We start from the raw sequence: 14,824 nt of genomic DNA, 5'->3' as shown, positions 1-14,824 counted from the left end.
TAATTATATTTGTCTAATAGGGGCTAATGTGGTGAGGAGTTTGTGGATACTTCACATTGTTGTGCTCTACTCCAGGATACCCTTGGTCATAGGTAGAACTGAAAAATAAGCCATATGTTCCTTGGTAGAGTCCCATGTTTCATATGCAGGTTTCCCTGCTTCTTAGCGCTAATATTTAGCCCTTATATAGCACCTGTTAGGTCCAAAATGCTGTACAAACAGTTAATTAAACCCACACATCACATCAGTCTTCATTGGGCCAGACACTCATCTTACCAAAGCCTTCAGCACTAGGACAAGAGGAAAGAATTTAGGGAACAGCTGTAAGAAGCTTTACAAAATGCCACCGAAAGAGCTTGGCTGGACATATGGCAGCTGGGAAGCTCCGTTCCAGCAGCAACAGGCCAGTGTGTTCACCCCGATGTGCTCTAACCCAGCAACATGAGGCCCAGTACAACCTTTCCTGGCAGCACATCCCAGCGCAGGGTGCTCCCTGCATTGGTGCGGCACATTCCCTTCTCGACTTCTTTCCTGCCCCTCATTTCAGAGCGCAAGCCTGCCCTTAGCACTAACGCGGCAATGAGGAGTCCTGAAGCTGAGGTTATAAAAAAGGTTCATTATGATCCAGAAATTGATCCTCTCTCCTTCGAAGCTTCCTGCACTGTTACGTGCCTTGTGGTCTCGCTCTGATGTTACCCTGCACATTTGAGCTGTTGCAATTTGTGCAGTAAAAGCACTGGCCCAGCACCTGCTCCATGCGGCAGTGCGAGTCCAGAGCCCGCTCCATCCCAGCTGCCCTACCCCAGTGCTCACTCCATCCTGACACCACCGGCCCAGAGCCTGCTCTGTCTGGCCTCCTGATACCTGCTCAGTCCCTGAAGAGCTGGCCCAGCATCACTCCATCCTGGCAGCAGAGGCCTGGCATGTTTTGTTTCTAGATACCCCCAACAATCGAGTGGGCTTCTCCCAGTGCTCCGATATGGCTATGCTGGCCCAGAGCATTTCGCTGCTGGATGCACCCACAGAGCCCACCTCCATCACTCCAGCACCTACTCCATTCTGGCTATGTGAGCTCAGTGGGCTTTGTTCCTAGATGCACCCATAGGACCAGTCACACTGCCCAGGAGCATCCTCGGGGACAAGCAACCCAAGGGTCTGTGAGGGGCTCTGCTTCTTGAGGGGGCTGTGCAGCCCTGGGTCTCTGTGTAGGTTGTGTATCAACCTGACCTCATATTCTGGCCATGGGATCGGAGGCTGGAGCACATGATTTATGAGGAGAGGCTGAGGGAACTGGGATTATTTAGTCTGCAGAAGAGAAGAATGAGGGGGGATTTGATAGCTGCTTTCAACTACCTCTGAAAGGGGGTTCCAAAGAGGGTGGATCTAGACTGTTCTCAGTGGTAGCTGATGACAGAACAAGGAGTAATGGTCTCAAGCTGCAGTGGGGGAGGTTTAGGTTGGATATTAGGAAAAACTTTTTCACTAGGAGGGTGGTAAGGCACCGGAATGGGTTACCTAGGGAGGTGATGGAATCTCCTTCCTTAGAGGTTTTTAAGGTCAGGCTTGACAAAGCCCTGGCTGGGATGATTTAGTTGGGGATTCAGTCCTGCTTTGAGCAGGGGGTTGGACTAGATGACGTCCTGAGATCTCTTCCAACCCTGATATTCTATGATTCTAACTCTCTGCCCAAACCACCCCGTTGCCCCCCCAGAGTGCTGTTGACGAGAGAAGTGATTCACAGCCCACTGCCCTGGGGGCCTAGCAAATTCGTGCTGAGTCTGTGGGAGGCAAGCTCTGGCCCCCTGGGGAGGCCGCACCAGAAGGGGTCTCATAATGCGCTTACAGAGCACTTTTCCTCTGCAGAGCACAGCGCAGACATTAACTAATTAATGAATGACGTTAGGAAAAGTAAATAAACAAGCCATCAAAGTGCTCCTCCCTCCCAATTCCCCGGCCCCAGAGCTGGAGGTGGACAGAAGACTCCTTTGCAAATGGGACAGGGGCTGTCCCCCGTGATACAGCATGCCATGTTCCCATGCCGATCACGGACACAGGTAGAGATTAGCCCCTGACCCATAGTGCTCGCCACGGGGGGGTGGGGGGGGGGAGAATGGGGCAAAACATTTTAAAAGACCAGTGAAGCGAGGGACCCGCATCCCACCAGAGGGGGCCAGCGCAGGCATGGCCGGGGTCAGCCATGGGAAAGGCCTAGCTGGTCCCACCCAGTCCATCAGCCTGGGGGCCAGTGCAAGCTTGTGCCTCCAGCTCCTAGCGCTCCGGGCTGGGGGGAGATACCCCACGCAGCTGACCCATGGCGGGCTACAGCGCCTTCACATTGGAGCGCCCCCTGCGGGCAGGCCGAGGGACAGTCTCAGTCCCTCTTTGACTGGGTTTGTATCATCTATCAAAGGTGGACCAGCTAAAAGCAAAAGGTGGGGGGGGGGGCAGATCGCCGGGGGAGGTGATGAGGAGCGGGGGAGTAGCAGACGCCGGGGGGGGGGGTTGGGGATCAGGGGGGTAGCAGACGCGGGGGGGAGGTGATGGGGAGCGGGGGGGGGGTAGCAGACGCCGGGGAGGGGGTGATGGGGAGCGGGGGGGGTAGCAGACGCCGGGGAGGGGGTGATGGGGAGCGGGGGGGGTAGCAGACGCCGGGGAGGGGGTGATGGGGAGCGGGGGGGGGGGTAGCAGACGCCGGGGAGGGGTGATGGGGAACGGGGGGGGATGATGGGGAGCGGGGGGAGGTAGCAGACGCCGGAGGGGGGATGATGGGGATCGGGGGGGATAGCAGACGCCGGGGAGGGGTGATGGGGAGCGGGGGGGGGTAGCAGACGCCGGGGAGGGGTGATGGGGAGCGGGGGGGGGGTAGCAGACGCTGGGGAAGGATGATGGGGAGCGGGGGGAGGTAGCAGACGCCGGAGGGGGGATGATGGGGAGCGGGGGGGGATAGCAGACGCCGGGGAGGGGTGATGGGGAGCGGGGGGGGGTAGCAGACGCCGGGGAGGGGTGATGGGGAGCGGGGGGGGGGGTAGCAGACGCCGGGGAAGGATGATGGGGAGCGGGGGTGGGGTAGCAGACGCCGGGGAGGGGGTGATGGGGAGCGGGGGGGGTAGCAGACGCCGGGGAGGAGGTGATGGGGAGCGGGGGGGGAGTAGCAGACGCCGGGGAGGGGTGATGGGGAACGGGGGGGGATGATGGGGAGCGGGGGGAGGTAGCAGACGCCGGAGGGGGGATGATGGGGAGCGGGGGGGGGTAGCAGACGCCGGGGAGGGGTGATGGGGAGCGGGGGAGAGTAGCAGACGCCGGGGAGGGGTGATGGGGAACGGTGGGGGTAGCAGACGCGGGGGGGGGGATGATGGGGAGCGGAGGGGGATAGCAGACGCCGGGGGGAAGAGTGATGGGGGGATAGCAGACGCCGGGGGACAGGGCTCATGCCCATTTACGGACGGAGCTGGGCTCCCCGAGCCGGCAGCAGCGCCCCAAGGGCAAAGTCCCGCGCCTGGGCGCGCTGGGCAGGGGGAGTCCCGGCTCCGGCACCCCCTCCTCTGCCCTGCCCAGCCCGGAGCCGAGGGCAGCCTCCGGCCCCGCAGCCCCCGGGTCCCAGCGGGGCCCCGCCCGCGCCGCGGGGCTGCCCTGGCGCCTCACCTGCCTCCGAGACGATCCCGATCCAGAGCCAGAGGGACAAAGTGCAAACTCTCTTCATTTCCAGCGCTCCGTGCCGGGGGGCGTCGGGAAAAGGCCGGGGCTGGAGGCGAGCCGGGGGCAGGGTCCCCTCTCCCCTGGCCCGGGCGGGTCCGCGCTGGCTGCGGGTTCAGGCGCAGAGCCCCGCGCTGAGCTGTGCAGCCGCCGGCTCGCCGCGCACAGGAGACGCTGGCCCCGCGCGCAGGGGAGGATCGGGCCCCGCGTCCTTTTCCTTCCTCTGCTCCTGCCAGCGAGCCCCGCGCACTCCCACTGCACCGCGCTCTGCGAGCACGGGGGCGGCGTGTGCGCCGGAGGGGAGGGCGGGGGGCGATGGCCAGAAGGGGGGGAGGGGGTCCTAGGGCAGGGGAGGGGCAGGGTGGGGGCGATGGGCAGAAGGGAAGGGGGAGGGGGTCCTAGGTCAGGAGGGGGCAGGGCAGGGCGGGGGGCGATGGCCAGAAGGGAAGGGAGGGGGTCCTAGGGCAGGAGGGGGCAGGGCAGGGCGGGGGGCGATGGCCAGAAGGGGGGGAGGGGGTCCTAGGGCAGGAGGGGGCAGGGCAGGGTGGGGGCAATGGGCAGAAGGGAAGGGAGGGGGTCCTAGGGCAGGAGGGGGCAGGGCAGGGCGGGGGGCGATGGCCAGAAGGGGGGAAGGGGGTCCTAGGGCAGGGGAGGGGCAGGGTGGGGGCGATGGGCAGAAGGGAAGGGGGAGGGGGTCCTAGGTCAGGAGGGGGCAGGGCAGGGCGGGGGGCGATGGCCAGAAGGGGGGGAGGGGGTCCTAGGGCAGGGGAGGGCAGGGCAGGGCGGGGGCGATGGGCAGAAGGGAAGGGAGGGGGTCCTAGGGCAGGAGGGGGCAGGGCAGGGCGGGGGCGATGGGCAGAAGGGAAGGGAGGGGGTCCTAGGGCAGGAGGGGGCAGGGCAGGGCGGGGGGCGATGGCCAGAAGGGGGGGAGGGGGTCCTAGGGCAGGGGAGGGCAGGGCAGGGTGGGGGCGATGGGCAGAAGGGAAGGGAGGGGGTCCTAGGGCAGGAGGGGGCAGGGCAGGGCGGGGGGCGATGGCCAGAAGGGGGGGAGGGGGTCCTAGGGCAGGGGAGGGCAGGGCAGGGGGGGGGCAATGGGCAGAAGGGAAGGGAGGGGGTCCTAGGGCAGGAGGGGGCAGGGCAGGGCGGGGGGCGATGGCCAGAAGGGAGGAGAGGGGGTCCTAGGGCAGGGGAGGGGTAGGGCAGGATGGGGGCAATGGGCAGAAGGGAGAGGGGGTCAGAGGGGAGGGGCAGGGTGGGGGCGATGGGCTGAATAGAAAAGAGGTCATAGGAGGAGGGGAGGGAAGGAGCAGAAGGGACCCACTGATTTGTTTTCAGTATGTTTCTATCCGTTCCTTCATGGGCTGGCCTGGGAGGGAGACATCCGTGTTAGTGTCTCTGCTGTGGGATATTTGCTGGGAGTTGCAACTAGGGAGCACCAGGACATTTCAAGTGAGAGCTGCCAGGCGTATCCGGGCACACAGAGAGGCAGACGTGCCCCAGTGGGCACACCTGCTATGCCCACACACACATACCCATGGCCACCTACATGCACAAACAGGAAAACATGGAGGCACACGATGCTTACACGGTGAAAGGCAGGTATGTACGTAGATGCATCCAGACACAAGTCTACATGTAGGTACACCAGCGTACTACACCTCCCTCCCACCCAAAGGAACACACACCCATGCGTTTCGTGCCCTATATGGTATGTGCGATTGCAGCTCTCTCTCCCTCTGCAGCAAGCCCACTCCTGGGGCCCAGAAGTGCTGATTACTGAATGCTGTTTCCTCCTCCAGCTGTTTGTTGATTTGTTTCCTTTCCTTTCCTTTGCTATCCCCGTTAGGAAACCTAGAACTGATCCTTCAGAGAATGTCTAGGCCGCAGGCAGAGCGTGCCCAGGGAATTTACAAGCATGCTGGTTTAGTGTGGGTGCTAGGCATGGCACTGCCATCAGGGTAGGGTGCACCACAGGTCTTTGCACTAGTCAGCTGTGTTATAGGATGCAGCCATCTCGTCTAGAGATGGCAGGAAATGCCAGGGCATGCCATCTGGTATGCTCAGTCAGCTGGCAAGGGAGCATTGATTCCTTGCGGTCTCAGAGGTGTTGAGAGCCTGCGATGTACTGGCTTTGTGGGGGTATGAATGAGTGAGAGAAGATATCCTCTAGTGGCTGACCTGCAGAGAGGATAAGGAGCCTACCACAGCTCCTTTTACAAATCCCGAAGAGCTGCATGCTGGGGGCGGGGGGGGGGGTGGTGGTGTTATATCAGTGTGTTTGGTCTATCACCCTGTGTGTATCCATGACTGAAACAAGAGTACTGCAATGCACAGTACTCGACCTTCCCCTTCATTCATGTAATGGATAGTTTTGGTTCTGTGGACTGTCTAATACATTGGGGCTACTCTCCTCCATCATTCCCCTCCAGCTACAGCCCGGGGGTTCTTAAATTACAGAGGGTACAAAAATACCTCCACTCTCGCCTCTGTGGGGTGGGGGGAGGAGGGGAGAGTCCTCTCCCAAGGAAAGCTGCAAAATAAAATAAATTAAAAAAAAAAAAATCAAAGCAAAACAGCCATAAAGAAATGCCATAAAATAGCAACTTGTACGTCATTGACTGTAGAGCCCTTACTAATTACATTAAAGACTCAGCAATCTGGACACCAGTCCTCACATACATTGCATATTTCCATAGTAAAAAAAACAACCAACCAACCAAAAAAAAAAAAAACAACAACAACAAAAGTCCCAGGTCTGTACTTTAGAGATTTATGAATTATACAACTTTGTAGACATCACAAAAGAGGCCTGGAATGAGAACCATGTATTCTGAGTTTCAAAATGGCATGGAATTCTATTGTGTGTTTAATTGTATCCCCAAACCTGTGGAAAAAATGCACCACGCCCTTTTCCCAAAGCCATCAAAGGAAATCTAAGCAGCTACAGGTATTCTAAAAGATTTCTCCTCTCCCCCACCATAAGACACAAATTTGGAGATTCAACCCCCTAAAATGTCTACGCATGCACACACATTGTACCCTCAGTATCCATCTTTCAAACTCTCTTTAGAGGTCAGAATTGGCAAAGACTCATGCATTTTCACCTGAAATTTCCATAAAAAAGCTTTTCTGACCTGCTCAAAACTGCCAAGTTCTCATTCATCAGTTCAAGAACTTTCCAAGTAGGAAAAAGATCTGTTAGTTTAATTTAGCCAACAGTTATTACAGAATAACAGTCTACCTGTCAGGACAATTTTAGATCCCACCATAGGCCAGAAATACCATCTGTAATTCTAGATCAGAATCTAGAGCAGATACATCCCCAATTGTGCAGCAGCCCATGTCCCATTTTGGAGCAACTCTGCAAATTTCTGCTGCAGTCCCTTCTGGAACAGTGAAATGGATCATCTCTGTATAGTTCTATTGCACTAGGGCTGAAGAACTCCCAGTGAAGGAGCTGGGCCCACTGTGGTAGGTGCATTAAATATAAGTAACCAAATAGGCAGCCCCAGCCCCAGAGGGCTAACAGCCTGTACGGCCAATGGGGATTGGTGAGACAGAGAACTGAGAAATGTTTTCTTAACGTTTCTGTAAACGTATGTTTAACATTCTTAGGGGAATCAATTGCCGGTGACAGCTCTGGAGCCTGAGCCTGTCTGTGTATCTATTGATGGAGTAGAGGCAGCAGGGTGAGCAGCAGCTGTCCACATTTCTCCTCCCTGCTCTGCCAACATGATTCAGCCCTAACGGGGAGGGACCATCTAGAATGGTGAGTCTGTGGCCCCCAGTATTGAGATTGCCAAAGAGGGTGCCAGCTGTGGGGGCAGTAGGGGTTGGTGACATGGGAACGGGACAGAGAGAGAACGTGTTGGTTTTCATTAGCGAACGTGAAGATTGTTTTCCTGAGTCTCTGGGATGATTCTCGTAGACCATTTGACAGTATGAGCTTAGGTCTCCTACCCTTTGAAAGGCTACGAGAGGCAAAACACGTTTTTAACTCATGGCTATGGAAATCAACATCAGAGTGGAGACTTTCTGTGAACACCTGTTTTAACCAAGAGAAGCAAAGACAGACACCTACCTGGGCATGGACCAAGTGACAAAGAGGCAGCTAGCTTCAGAGAGTGACAGATCAATCACATGGCTCTGACAGACAGGTCCAGGAGGAAATATAGCTCTGCTCTTTTGAGGGACTGGCTGTTAAACTGATAAGAGAGGACCACTAGGGGTGGAAATGATGAAGCTTGGCTTCTATTTCACCCATTCACCGCTCCTCTGAGGATGCCAGGCCGAGGGGTAGCGAACACAGAACTCAATCAACAATCCCAGGTGGGGAAGGGTGTGTTTGTTACCAGAGCAATAAAAACAGCATGACACAGCTTATGGAACAGCCCGGAATTGGTCACATAGGGGATGTCTCACACTGTGCCCCAAAGGGGTCTGTCACCCAGCCTTTACCACACTGCCATCTAATGGTGGGAAGTGAGGCAAATTTTCCATCACAAACACAGGGTTACTATGTGACTGATGGGGCCTTTCTATTGTTGTATTCTTGGGAAACAAAAGGATCTTATTTTAAAATCTTACCCTTCCCACACCCAAAAAACCCAACAAGTGGAATGAAGTAATCATGTTTCTACTCAGCTAAAGCGAGTGATGAGACTTGGTGGCGTCTTCCTCTCTCCCATGGTCCGGTCCACTCAGAGTCAATACCCAAACAGGTTTCAGAGCAGCCGCCGTGTTAGTTTGTATCCACAAAAAGAACAGGAGAACTTGTGGCACCTTAGAGACTAACAAATTTATTGGCGCATAAGCTTTTGTGGGCTACAGCCCACTTCACCGGATGCATAGAATGGAACATATAGTAAAAAGATAATATACATACAGAGAACATGAAAAAGTGGAAGTTGCCATACCATCTTAATTAAGATGAGCTATTATCAGCAGGACAAAAAAAACTTTTGTAGAGATAATCAAAATGGCCCAGTTCAGACAGTTGACAAGAAGGTGTGAGGATACTTAACGTGGGGAAATAGATTCAAAATGTGTAATGACCCAGCCACTCCCAGTCTCTATTCAAGCCCAAGTTAATGGTATCTAGTTTGCAAATTAATTCCAGTTCAGCAGTTTCTCGTTGGAGTCTGTTTTTGAAGCTTTTCTGTTGCAAAATTGCCACCTTTAAGTCTGTTACTGAGTGACCAGAAAGGTTGAAGTGTTGTCCTACCCATTTTTGAATGTTATGATTCCTGATGTCTGATTTGTGTCCATTTATTCTTTTGCGTAGAGACTGTCCGGTTTGGCCAATGTACATGGCCGATGTACATGTGCTGGCACATGATGGCATAGATCATTGGTAGATCTGCAGGTGAACGAGCCCCTGATGGCGTGGCTGATGTGATTAGGTCCTATGATGGTGTCACTTGAATAGATATGTGGACAGAGTATGGCATCGGGCTTTGTTGCAAGGATAGGTTCTTGGGTTAGTGTTTTTGTTGTGTGGTGTGTGGTTGCTGGTGAGTATTTGCTTCAGGTTGGGGGGCTGTCTGTAAGTGAGCACTGGTCTGTCTCCCAAGATCTGTGAGAGTGAGGGATCGTCTTTCAGGATAGGTTGTAGATCTCTGATGATGCGCTGGAGAGGTTTTAGGTGGGGGCTGAAGGTGACAGCTAGTGGCGTTCTGTTATTTTCTTTGTTGGGCCTGTCCTGTAGTAGGTGACTTCTGGGTACTCTTCTGGCTCTGTCAATCTGTTTTTTCACTTCAGCAGGTGGGTATTGTAGTTTTAAGAATGCTTGATAGAGATCCCGTAGGTGTTTGTCTCTGTCTGAGGGATTGGAGCAAATGTGGTTGTATCTTAGAGCTTGGCTGTAGACAATGGAATATGTGGTGTGTCCTGGATGGAAGCTAGAGGCATGTAGATAAGTATAGCAGTCAGTAGGTTTCCGGTATAGGGTAGTGTTTATGTGACCATCGCTTATTAGCACTGTAGTGTCCAGGAAATGGACAGCTTGTGTGGATTGGTCCAGGCTGAGGCAAACAGACTCCCATCCCGGGCACTTACCAATAGCCTTGATTCAGCTAGGATGGCATGGGTGTAGGCTGCAGTTCCTCTCAGCTGCTGCAAGGGGGCCACATTATTAGCCGTCTTGAAAAAAGAAAGGCTTCTTCCCAAGAAATACAACTGATGTGGCTTTGCAGATAGTCAAGACACTGTCTCCGAAGAACTGCTGGAGCTTTCCGCAGCAGAAGGAATAGGTGCTTCCATCCTACAGTACCAGCAGATTCAGAGATGAGGAGTTCCAGGGTTCATCAATATAAATTAGCACATGAGGTTTAGTGACAAGAAAGACATGGTTTATAAACATCTCTCAGTCACATGGGGGTCGTGTGCAATGGGTTTCGTGCAGTGGGTTTCCGTAGCAGCAGGTCTCTCAGAATGCTAAGCAGGCGTGGAACAGAAACCGTCCCATTCAGATCACAGTCAGTGATTAAGCATCTCTCATATATGGCCCTACTTCAATAAAGGTTTAAATAATGTGCAGAGTAAACAAAGGCTTGAGGCCTGTTTGAAATGGAGGCTTCGACAGAGTCCCCAGCTGCAGCCTATTGGTTTGATCCAAGAACCTGGCCTGGCTTTGGGCTAGCTGCTGCCTTCATGCCTTAGGCTGCGATCATGGGTCAAGCAGCAGCACTGGTTGGGATATGGGTTTATGAACAAAGTTCACCAGGAAACAAGAACTCCCACCCAGCCTTCCGAACTGGCTCATGCCCTTAGTGCAGGGTTCTTATGCCGGGGCCTGCTGAGACTTATCCTCTCGCAGACTTATCCTCCATGCTCCAGCTTTCCTAGCTAGCTCCTGCTCCCTGCAGCAGGCTGTACCTCCGGCCCCCTGGGAGCTACAGGGGGCTTCTATGAGCAGAGCATCTTAGGCAGCTGACCTGCTCCTTTGAATCACCCCCAGCAACTCCTGGGACTTCCTTTCTCTTATTTACACCCCAGAGGCCTGATTGAGTCACAGGACCTGCCTGTCATGCAACATTGCTCATTTTCTCCACCCGGAGAGGCATATGACGCATCTCCCAGCAGGGGCTGGATCCATTCTCCTTAAAGGGCCTGTCACCCTGTGGCAAACCCTTCCATTGGGTGGGCCAGGGAACTTGTCCTTTTTAGCAATGGGGCGTGCAGCACATGGGGTTGGGAACATTGGATGGGGTGTTACAAATTACTCTTTTTGCAGTGTTTCTCTGGGTAGATACAACCCCGCTTCATAGACTCAGCTGACATCCCCTTGATTGCAATGGGACTTTAACCTGCTGTTGTCACCTTCAGACCTACAGTGATCTTTTAAACTATCTTATCTGGGGTGGGTCCAATTTTTCCACCTAAGGCCCATTGGCTGCAGCCTTACTGCTAATACTGATACTGCTAAATAGGAGGCTTGTCTTATTTTCAGAATGTTTCTCTGGCAGTGGGTGATTTCCCCCTTTTTACAAAGTTATTCTCTCTTGCACTTTTTGTGGAGGCTGAAAGGATGCCCAGGGGTTTGGTGCCGAAGTTGTTACCCTCAGGTCTGCCTGCTGCCCCAGCAGACTCCGTACTCTGCCATTGTTACTTGTGATGACATTACACCATACAAGTGAGATGCTAAGGAACAGATGTCTCTGGAGTAGTTGGTGGGAAATTGAGTATGTAACCCAAATGTAGTAACACTCCTTTGGAGGGTAGAGTTAGAGGGATGGGCGTGCATGTTTTCCAGAGTTAAGGTACTGTAGTGAGACTCAGGGGATCTGGGTTCTTTGACACCCCTCTGCTGCGTGATCTTCTGCATGCCACTTCCCCTTTCCCCTTCCCCACTTTGTCCATCTTGTCTAGAGAGAATGTAAACTCTTTGGAGCAGGGCCTGCCTCTCACTCTGTCTTTGAACTGCATTTAGCGCAATGGAGCTGGAGCCTCACGTGGGAATAGAAATTGTATGGTGGGCTATGAATGCTCACAAAATTGGGTTTGGGGTGCAGAAGGAGGTGAGGGCTCTGGTTAGGGGTGCAGTCAGAAATGAGTTCAGGGTGTGTGTCGGGGGGCTCTGGGCTGTGGCAGGGGTTTGGGGTGCAGGCTCTGGCTGGGGGGTGTGGGCTCTGGGGTGGGGCTGGGGATGAGAGGTTTGGGGTCCAGGAGGGTGCTCCAGACTGGGATTGAGGGGTTTGGAGGGTGGGGGGAGGCTCAGGGCTGGGGCAGGGGGTTGAGGTGTGCAGGCTCAGGGGTGCAGGCTCCGAGCAGCGCTTACCTCAAGTGGCTTCTGGAAGCCGTGGCATGTCCTTCTCTGGCTCCTACATGGAAGAGCAGCCAAGCGGCTCTGCATGCTGCCCCATCCCCAGGCACCGCCCCTGCAGCTCCCATTGGAGCACTGGAGAGGGCCATTGGAATGCGTAGGAGTCAGAGTGGGGCTATGCCATGGCTTCCGGGAGCCGCATGGAAAGGTCCTCAACCCTGTGCCCTGGCTGGAGCACCAGAGTGGGGCAAGCCCCAGACCCCGCTCCCCAGAAGAAGCTCATGGGCTAGCTGTAGTTTGCCCACCCCGACCTAGAGTATATTTTTGGCGCAGAGTTGCTGCCTGGCATTGGTGCTGGGGTTAAGATTTCTGAAGGTGGTTTGCCCAATGCCATTTATAAATAAACCAGTTATGCTAAATGAATCCCCCAACTCCTCTGTGCTGATTTCTCCTCCACTGGAAAACTGCTCCTGCTCAGCAGAGGGTGGCAATACTAGAAGCTTGTGTGAGATCCCTGATGAGAAGCAGGTAAATATGTTCTTACTGCCCATAGCGCCTCTCATTCTCTCTCATCGTCCACTTGATGATGTTCTTCAACATACCTGTATTGGACCATTTTTTGTGCCTTGCTCATTGTCTTATCATTTGCTTGTTCTTGTTGTGGCTGTGTTATCCCTATTCTGCACTGTTATAGTTGATTAGTAAAATGCATTTCTCATAAAGCCCTGCAGCAAGGGGTTCGAGTTTGCAATGCTGATTGTAGGCAGTGCTGTATCAGACAGATTTTAATGGTGCACGTGAGGCTATAGTGAGATGCAGAAGAGCATTTTACGTGCTTATAAGAATGTGCTTAATTTACCTGCCACACTCTGCAGACCACAACAAACCCACAATTCAGAGTGCTCTGCCTGCAGCAGGAGTCTGCCTGTTACACTCACATTGCCTGGCTGCCGGCAGGATAATATGCCCTGGATTACACTATCACCCGGAAAAGGAGGCCATACCCCTGAATTATGGCATCACCTGGGACAGGCACATCATTACATGGACAGTTACAAATGCTTGGGTCATATCTCTGCCAATGTCTCATTTCCTGACAGTGACCCTGCAGGGTCTTCAATGTGCTTCCTCCCCTTCTGACCCCCAGTGCAGGCTGTTGCCATTTCAGGTCCCTTCCTCACAGAAGAGGGTATAGATCAAGGGCATGGTAGCACTCAGAGGGAGACCTTCCTGGGCAATCAGGCTCTCTGCAAAGCTGGTGATCACCTTTCAGACCCCGCTCTTGTCATCCCAGTTCCCCTGGCCTCTGCCTTATGGACAGTGTGAAACCTTTGCCTGGCTTTTCCCCTGTCAACAGGAAAAACACCCACCCCTTTTAAAAACACAGTCCATATTGTAGCATTGTGCAGCTGCTGTCAAGTATGGTTATAACAAAGAGCAGCTAATTCAGGAGGGTAGGGGGCGCATGTGTAAACGGGGAACTGTACTGAGGTTCCTCCCCCAAGTTCCATCTGACAAGGCACGACCCAATGCTGCAGCCTCATTTCAAGAGCAGCATCTTAAAGAGGCAGATGGGCAGTGGAGCAAGGCTCAGAGGGGGAAAGCTGCAGAGGGAGCACAGTCCCTATAAAGTGCTGTCTAAAACCAACACACATTTAGAATTAAGGGATTATGTTCTTGGTGACTCCATTTTTGCTAGTTCTCATGGTTTGGGACAGCACCAGAATCCCCTAAGCGGAGTTACAGCCTGTTATTGCCAGCTGCCTGGATAGCAAATGCAGAACAAGGCCCAGTGCTGCATTCAGCCCTGCAGTGACATTATGGGTGGGCGTCACACGGAGACATGGAAATCTCCCACTGGGAACTCTGATGATTCTAACAGAGAAAGTCAGTTACTTAAGCGGAGCAAGAACGAGCAATGGCGTGCGCTCAAGCAGTCAGCGCTGTGCATGGGGTCATTGGAATGCTAGCTATAAGGCTGCAGTAAGGACACAGAGCACATGACATGCTCTGCTAACGGCAACAGCCACCCCACAACACCCGAACGAACTCAGCCACAGCAACATTCGCTTTGTACCATTATCTCTCCCAGCACTAACCAGTTAGACCGAGGCTCTGTGCCTAGCTCTGCCCGTGACTGGCTGTACACTAGCCCTTTAACCTGCATGTCTCAGATCCCTGATCTGAAAAGTGGGGACTGTAATATTGAGCTAGGTCCTCGCGTGTTGTGAGGTGCTCCGAGAAGCAGAGTTCTGGATTGCAGTTACCAAATAACAGGTCTGATGAGAGGTTCCCAGTGAAAACTCTCGCAGATGGGTACCGAACAGACAGAGCGATGCTCCCGCTGCCTCACTGTAGGGACAGAGCTATGCCACTTTTCTGGAGTCCCCATTGGGGGGGGTATTTAATCCCAGTCCAGTATGGGTGGGTCAGCCAGTCTCAGCTATGATTAAACTGTCCTCACCTTTCCTCCTATCCTGCCAGAGTCCACATGGACAAAACATCCCCAGGAACTAGATTTATCCCTCACAGCAGGAGTTGTCAAACAAACAACGCTTTGCTGCTCTGTTTTTATTTCATCTGTGGCCAGCAGGCTATGAGGGGGCTAGTTCTGTTCCAGGACTATCAGGGAGAGGGCAGAGCATGCTGCTTGGGATCAGTGCAGTACACGCAGCCAGAGCCTAGAAGGTAGATGGGGAGGGAGTGCAGCCCGTAACGCAGCACCGCAGTTAACAAGGGAGACCTTGATTCTTGGAAGGGGGAAAACACGGCAGCAGTGCATTAAATGCACTCCCCTGCAGCTGTGGGCCCATTCCTAGAGCACAATTGGTAACTGCCTCTAGGTCCCATCCATCTGAGCCAATGTTA

At 54.0% G+C, this 14,824-nt stretch overlaps 1 protein-coding gene across 1 annotated transcript in view; it reads right to left on the bottom strand.

The window, feature by feature from the left end:
- The window catches only part of FLT4 (fms related receptor tyrosine kinase 4), a 99,457-nt gene extending 95,757 nt beyond the window's left edge, over window positions 1–3,700 (bottom strand). The window contains exon 1 of the mRNA XM_077824050.1: window positions 3,643–3,700. Coding sequence (XP_077680176.1) covers window positions 3,643–3,700 — 58 coding nt within the window. The remainder of the gene's footprint in view (window positions 1–3,642) is intronic.
- Window positions 3,701–14,824: the final 11,124 nt, after the last annotated feature.

The sequence above is a fragment of the Eretmochelys imbricata genome, chromosome 8 (genome assembly GCF_965152235.1).
Source record: "Eretmochelys imbricata isolate rEreImb1 chromosome 8, rEreImb1.hap1, whole genome shotgun sequence".
In the NCBI taxonomy this organism is placed as follows: Eukaryota; Metazoa; Chordata; order Testudines; family Cheloniidae; genus Eretmochelys; species Eretmochelys imbricata.
This window is presented reverse-complemented; position numbering and strand designations above follow the sequence as displayed.